We start from the raw sequence: 7,491 nt of genomic DNA, 5'->3' as shown, positions 1-7,491 counted from the left end.
TATGGATGAATGAGAGTGGACGAAACGCCTTAACATCTATACAAATGGAATAATCATGGAGAATGGAGCGCTTTGAGATCGTATGAAACCTATGATCTGGCCTTTAGAGTCAATGATATTTTGGTCTTTTTTTACTCGATTAACGGAGTTAAGATCCAGATGGATAATTGGACTATATTACAACAAAAATGAAGTTTGATAGCTAATTGAAATTTTTTAAACTTTTAAAGTCTAAATATAGATGTTCCAAACTTAGAGGTTGTCTCTATAATTTTATCTTTGAAATATCTTATCTGTTAAGTCTGTGATGGAATGGTAAAATAGACATAATTATTTCTATTATCTGAAGACCACCGTTTGAATACCTAATATGCATTACTCCGACGCTACCGTAATAGCTGCTGAGGAATTTTAGATTTTTTTAGTTTCCAACAAAACCATTTGGGATTTTTTTGAAAAAAAACCAGGACGAGAGATATTCCGGTCAATACTGGTTTGCACATTTAAAACTACATATAATAGGAGCCGTTTTAGGCTATAAAAATATTGCTGGTTTTGTCTCATGTACTTGACGAAAGTGATAATATTTGTCTATTCTAAGCATATCGTTAGTACTAGACTTCTAGTCTCATGTAAATGATTGCAACGAAAGAGTTCATTTGACTGAATGCAAACGCATTAAGAGGATGAGCCAAACTCACTTTTCCATAATCAAACATCAATAGATGATTGATTGAAAGATATTACGGAACTTATCAGGGGCATATACATAGGTTGCTAGCTTTGTCCAATGCAATCCATAGCCTTCTGTTCATAAAAAAAAAAAAAAAAAAGTAATCCATTGCCTTGTGCAACAATGGAACATATTCATTTCCAGAAAACCGAGATATAGAACGTACACATGTACAGCAGCTATGGATATAGATGTAGATATGGGTGTTTCCTGCAATGGATTGCAGTGCATCTGTCCCTGTACTTCATCTCGTTCAGAAAAAACAAAGATTCCAAGCTCTCTTCTCGCACGCCATCTCATTTTAAACCCGGATGACTTTGGTAATAAAAAACCAGTTTACAAGAGAGATAAAAAGCGGAAAAGAGTCCAGTACGGAAAGGGTGAAAACCTGACGTGGACTTTGACCTCATGAGAGAGAGGGGGGGGAAGAAGAAGAAGGAAGAGGGTGGCACAATGGCCGATGCGAGCCCCCACTTACCCCTTTCCCTTGCCAAATTCCAAACGACACCCCAATTAGATGCACTGCGCTCCTCCTCTCCAGGGTTTCCAAGTCCACCGTCCTTCCCTTCTTCTTTCCTTGTCCCCTGGGACAAGCCAGCAAACTCCTAGGCCACGTGGGACGTCAAGCGGGTCCCCACCGGTCAAACCCAAGGCTGAGCCGGTGTGCCCTCCAAAGAGAGAAAGCAAAAGGCTAGGTCGCATAGAAAAAGAATTAAGACTGGGCTTGGTACAAAGCAAGGTAGAAAAAAGAGAGGGCAAGGAGGGGACTGGATATAAGAGAGAGCAGATCGGATCAGCTCCCGCATCTTCGCTGTTGCGCTTTTCTCTCCTTTTGATGCCTTCCTCGCCACTGCTTTTCACGACTCCCAACACTCCCCTCCTCTCTCACAAGCTATAAGGGGGGTACTCCTAGTAGCAAGCTTCTCTGCCTTCCCCTGCAAAAGCTTGGTCCTGCTCGCAGCCCTAAACCAATAAATACTGGAAAAGGAGAAAACGATGCCACAAAGGAGATGAGAGCAAGGGGAGGGGCCACACACAAGGGGGGTAATTTAAATCTAATTCAGCCATCCTCATGATCACTGTCTGTCTGTACATTTCTTATTACATAACCCAACAACTTAAGAATCCTTCTTTTAAGGAAACAAAAATTCTATTCCCTCCCTATCCTAAGATCGAAAAAAAAAAAAAGTAAGAAGAAACAAAGCAATAGGAAGGGAGAAAAAAAAAAGAAAAGAAAAAAAAAAAATCTGCAATTCAATTCTCCTCCCAAATTGCATGTACAAATCTTCCCCATGGCTGAGCTTCAAAATTCAGCCTCACCCACCATCAGTAGCAATCTTGTAATTGCTTCTCCAGTCTCCAAGTCCAGGAGGCAAAGCATGCCCCCAATTTGATCAGCATTTACACCTCTCACCTTCGTACCATGGAGCTATAGATATATATCAACTGCCGATAGCTGCCGAGGGCACGGAGCACATCCCTCAAAATCGCAGCAGTTCCTCCACAGTTGACTTTTTTCCTTCCCTGAACATTTCTACTGTTGGTGCTCAAAATTTGTCCTAGGTTTGTTCTTTTAATTTTTCCCTTGGCTTACTCGTCCTTCACAAAGATCTTGCTTATGAAATCTTGGAACCTTCTGGAATAGAGTTTCGGATCCACTGCTGAGATGGAATTGGGATCGGCCTGCAATGACTTGTAGGCATGCTCCAGCTTCTTGGTGATATCGTAGTCCTGGAGGATGTCGATGATTCCAAAGTAGAGGATCACGTCATCGATTTCACCACTTTGGGCAGGTGCAGACTCGGACTCACTCCTCAACAAGTGCTCTGCTCTTGCTGGCATGTTTGAGCCCAGCCGAATCAATGGTTTCCTGATCAAAGAGAAGTCATTTTGAAACATCAGATACACATGGATGTGATTTTAAATTAGAATGTTTGAAACATGAGTATTTGGCTTGTATTAAATATGATCAGCAATCATTTTACCGAAAATAATTAAGAAATCATATTATCTCCTTTGTACACAGTTGGAGCAAACAGCTAGGGCCCCAATGATGCCACACTCAACTTATGTTTAGACCAGCAGAGGGCAATGGAGTCAGCATCATGATGAGATGCTGCATTATCTCGCTTAAAATGTAGATGTCGGGACCTGGTGAGGCAGCTAGGAGGCCACCAATTTAGAAGTGCTTTGCTGGATCCATTAAATATTTTCATAGAAACAGATGTAGACTGTTTGTGATCGCTAGTTGATGGTGAATCAAAGTTTAAAGGGGGGGCTTAACTGAAGGTTTCAGCTCTGAAGTTTACGGAAACATGACAGCATGAAATCATCCAGCTTTTCAAGGCAGCTACAATGATCTTGACAGTTACAAAGCAAAATCCCAGAAGCAAAAGATTTGCATTAGTGATTGCCTTTATCCTTGAAGGAAGGCAGAAAATGACTCCTAAAATTACTCCACCATATTTTCCCGTTTAGAAATAAGCCAGTGCAAGCAGAGTAATTTCTAGGTCCAATTAGCATATTCAACAATCAAGTTCAATAAAAGGATGAATCTGAAAACTACTATTCTACTATAGCAAGAATCAAGCTCGACAACAAGATCCTCTCATAACTTTGTGAGATGGATTACAACAACCAGTGTCACCATCATCACGCTAAGAAGAATATAGCCGTAATAAATCTAAAACAATAAAATCAAGCGGTTGTTTTCCGTTTCAATACAGCACATAGCTTGAATTTTAATTGGCTATTGCTTACAAAACCATGGACCCAAAAACTTTATTATACTTAAATAGGAATATCAAAATTAAACAGTAAGACATACCGGCCATCCAGAATCCGATTCATATCTTGACAGTCTGACTCATAGAAGCATAACTCGGAGAATCCCCCTCTACCTTGAAATGATTCCCTCTTGCCAGAAAATTCTGATCAAGCAATGTACTTTGTATTAGATCAAACCAGGATATCCAATCAGGCCCTTTATGTCTAAGAACATGGTTACCGAAGCCATCAACTTACCTGGAGAAGCAATATATGGAGACAGACAGATTTTAGAAGCCGAAACACCATCACGAAAGTGAACTCCCACCAAGAGGCTATAATCCATAATCCTCTCAGATTCCAAAAATCCACAGTCCCGCTTAATCTGCCTGAAGATGCAAAGAAATTATCAGACAATAGACAAAAAAAAGTACAGCTCAGGTCAATACAGTCGAAGCATCCTAAAATTAGAAAAGCGTACTTACTCAAAGAATTCTTTAAACCAACATCTTTGCAGGCGAAATACAAAATTGAGGTCAAGGTCCTTAAGGGTAGTCGTCTCATCAATCTCTGCCTCAGCCTTGTCAGTTGTTCGACCATGGGATGAACCTTTTAGGTCAAACCGCCTATGTATGTGATACTCTGAGCAGAAAAGGTTGCCCATTACAATGAAACGAACCTGTTTTCCAGCCACATGCAAGCATTGTAAGAGCAGAGAACAACCCATGCATGTAACAATGAAGTAATACAGAACAGTTTTAAGAACGGCTGACATAATAAAGCCTATAAATTTCTGTTCAACATTTACATACCTTCTGCCCACCTATTGGCTTTACACAGTGCACGCCATAGAACTTTGTGACAAGTGAGTTCTCATACTGACGGACATGTTGGTAGTAACTGGCTAACATCCTAATAAGCACCTGTAAATATGAAGCAAATGAAGGACCCAGCAACTGAATTCTAATTCGATTCTAATCCATATGTCTGCCAAGATAAACTAATACAGATACAACCAAATAAATTTCCAGCTCCAGTTTTGCATTTGCAGGAAAACATGCATACTCACATTGCCAAGTTAATCTCAAAATCTGTTGCACATATTTTTTTTAAAAAAAGAAGCAATCCAAATTCACTGATTGCATCTGAATTGAAAGCATGAAAGCAAAACGATCTAACCTGTAGGGCTAATAGGATTTGGAGCATCAAGCACTTAGGAAAATAATGGAGCTTGTTTCCACAAAGAGATTGCAATATCATATTACTAAGCTACAGGGGAAGTTATATTGCTCAGGTAGGTAAGGCAAAGCATACCCATTTCACTAATTGCATCAATACTAATGGTGGCAACCATAGGCAATGAGCCTTATCCCAACTAATAGGGATCTGCTCCATGAATCATCATTTGTCAATCTTCCTAATTTGAGGGCTTCCATAGTAACACTACACAGGAAAAAAAATAAAACCCCTAACCAAAAAGGTAAATTCCATTTTCAAGTTGAGTAAAAGCCCTTGATAAATGTGAATGAATATAGATGTGCTTAAAAGTAACATACAGAATGAAAATCAGTCTTCTAACCTTCACTTCAGATTTTTTCACTGTCTTGATCATGAATCTGTCATCTTGGGTCAGATAGAAGAAACTGCCGCTCTTCCCAGGTGAAGATAGTTCACGCAATGCATCATCACCACAGATAGCGAGCATATAATCCGCAGGATCCACAGAAAACAAATTTCTCAAGTGTCTGAAAGCCAGAAAAAACCCATCATTCTATGTCCCAAGCCAAAACCAAATGAAATGAATCGCGACAAATACTCAATTAGATGCATTTAATGTCTTATACACATTGCACCTATGAAATTGCCTCCACATCGCATGGATGGAGGTAAAGCTACCTGAAGACCATGGGGCAATAATCCTTCCATCGAAACTCAAAAGACTGGTGGGGTGGAGTAATCTTGGATCCCTCAGGAGGAAACCTCGTCCAGAATTTCTCCCTTGGATCGAAATCTGCTGCTCTGAGCTCTCCCATCTGCGTCGAAGCTGGCTTCCCCACAGAGTACCTGAAACACAAAATCAAGTAACTATAAGAAACCCTTCCTCTATCCAATTATTACAAATGCCTAGTGGGCACTACAGGGAACAAGAGACATTGCGCCATCCACCTGATTCCCAGCTGAAGGTTTAACATGAGATCATAGTTCTTGTGGCCTTTGGATATTGTCTGCCCAGGCTTCTTCACCTCCCCGACAGTCAAGCAGCACAGGCTCCGGCGCCGCTGCGCGGCTTCGATGCCCCCACAGCCCGAGTCGAAGGAGGTCCCGTCCCTGTACAGCATCGACGCCTCGAGGGGGTCGATGATGTCGCATGTGATGTCCCCGGCCTCGCCGTCCGACTCCCAGATGCAGATCCTGGGGAAGTTCTTCTCGGAGGCGGCGGCGGCGCTTGCCCTTCCAGGCGCTCCGTCCACCGACGACCTCTTCCTCGACGTTGGGAACAGCGGTGGAAGGAGCAATGCATCATCCAGCGGAGAGAAGGGGCTCCTCCTCCCGCCGGCGATCTCCTTCCTTCCGCCGGCGACGGCGGCCGGGTAGTAAGTGCCGTTGAGGGTCTTTGGTTCCCCCTTGCTCCAGCTGCCAACGTAGCAGCTGCCGTCGGGCCAGGTGTAAACGCCGTTCCCCTTGGGAACGCCGTTCTCCCACTGGCCGTCGTAGCGATTGCCGTTGGCCCAGATGAGGACCCCGCGGCCGGAGATGATCCCGTTCCGCCACTCCCCGATATACTGGTTCCCGTTCCGCCACACATACCGGCCGTGCCCCTCCTGGAGGTTCCGCCGCCACGTTCCCTCGTAGTAGTCCCCGTTCGCGTACAGCTTGCTGCCATACCCGTGCTTGCGGTCCGCGATCCACGACCCCCGGTACGTGTCGCCCTCCGAGCCGGTGAACGTCCCGAAGCCCTCCATCCGGCCGGAAAGGAACTCCCCCTCGAACGTCGCCCCCGACGGCCACGAGAACTTCCCTTTCCCGGCGGCCTTCCCCCGCCGCCACTCCCCCTCGTACATGCACCCGTCCGACCACAGGTACTTCCCCTTCCCGTGCGGCAGGCTTCCGTCAAACTCTCCCCTGTAGAGATCCCCGTTTAGCAGCACCTTCTCCACCACCGCCTCCTCCTCCACTCCGCAGGTGGTCGGCGTCACCCGCCGCCCCCCACCCTGCGATCTGCTCCTCGGGTTGTGGTGGTGGTGGTGGTGGTGCGCAACCGCCACGGTCGTCACCGCTGCCGGCGGCGCCGCCAGCGACGGCTTCTCGCCTCCCTCCTCTTCCTCCTCCTCACTGCCTCCTCCTCCTCCTCTGGTGGTGGCGTTGGCGTCGCCCTCCGTGCACAAGCGCCGCATTCCCCCACGGCCGCTCTCGAGCCCTAATCCCCCCCGACCGGACCTCGCATTTCTCCAGATCCCTCTAGGTAAACTCCCTCGCTCGCTCTCTGGCCTAAAACGAAATCAAACCAAACAAGGGCTACAGCGAACTAAACCAGAAGATGAAGTGATGGAAAAAGAGAAATCTTATAAAAATAGAACACCACGAAAAAGAGAGGACAGAGAGAGAGAGCCGGCCCTCCTCTTTGCGATGTTTTGCTTTAGCCTCAACCTAGGGAACGTTGCAGGGGATCCGGAGGATGCTGGAGGGCGACAAAATAAAATATTATTTTTAAGAGCAGCATTTTTTGTTTGAAATGCCGAAATTGCCCTCACAGGGTGAGCATAATATGCCAAATATGCCCTCGGGTTCCAACTGTTCCCCCGCTGGTATCATCGCGACACGACGGGGAGGACAAAGGCGGAGGAGGACTTCTTTGGATTTCCCATTCGCCTGCCGCCAGCCGGGATTTCCCTGACGGATTCCGCCTCACCGCTCTACGCTCCATCCGTTTTCGCGAGTTTACAAAATTACCCTCGCGTCCCCTGCGGTCCCGCGGTCACCGCGTCGCGCTG

The 7,491-nt window shown here is 45.5% G+C and overlaps 1 protein-coding gene across 1 annotated transcript; it reads right to left on the bottom strand.

The window, feature by feature from the left end:
- Positions 1–1,778: 1,778 nt before the first annotated feature.
- Positions 1,779–7,188, bottom strand: LOC103715256 (phosphatidylinositol 4-phosphate 5-kinase 2-like). The gene is made up of 8 exons (XM_008802827.4): positions 5,666–7,188; positions 5,396–5,563; positions 5,079–5,244; positions 4,312–4,422; positions 3,985–4,178; positions 3,758–3,888; positions 3,561–3,663; positions 1,779–2,603 (listed from the first exon to the last, which is right to left on the bottom strand). Exons 1-8 carry the CDS (start codon positions 6,892–6,894, stop codon positions 2,324–2,326), a joined length of 2,382 nt encoding a protein of 793 aa, XP_008801049.2. The 5' UTR covers positions 6,895–7,188; the 3' UTR covers positions 1,779–2,323.
- Positions 7,189–7,491: the final 303 nt, after the last annotated feature.

Source organism: Phoenix dactylifera, chromosome 8, assembly GCF_009389715.1.
Source record: "Phoenix dactylifera cultivar Barhee BC4 chromosome 8, palm_55x_up_171113_PBpolish2nd_filt_p, whole genome shotgun sequence".
NCBI lineage: Eukaryota > Viridiplantae > Streptophyta > Magnoliopsida > Arecales > Arecaceae > Phoenix > Phoenix dactylifera.
Note: the sequence above shows the minus strand (reverse complement) of the source record. Positions and strands in the feature narration are given on the sequence as shown.

Bases quoted from the DNA above. Each gene is read 5' to 3' on its own strand.
- LOC103715256 (XM_008802827.4), bottom strand. From the start codon at position 6,894: ATGCGGCGCTTGTGCACGGAGGGCGACGCCAACGCCACCACCAGAGGA. The intron at 5,245-5,395 runs GTAGCTTTACCT...TCTGGCTTTCAG, and splicing joins TATTGCCCCATGGTCTTCAG to ACACTTGAGAAATTTGTTTT. The intron at 3,889-3,984 runs GTAAGTACGCTT...TTGCATCTTCAG, and splicing joins TGGTTTAAAGAATTCTTTGA to GCAGATTAAGCGGGACTGTG.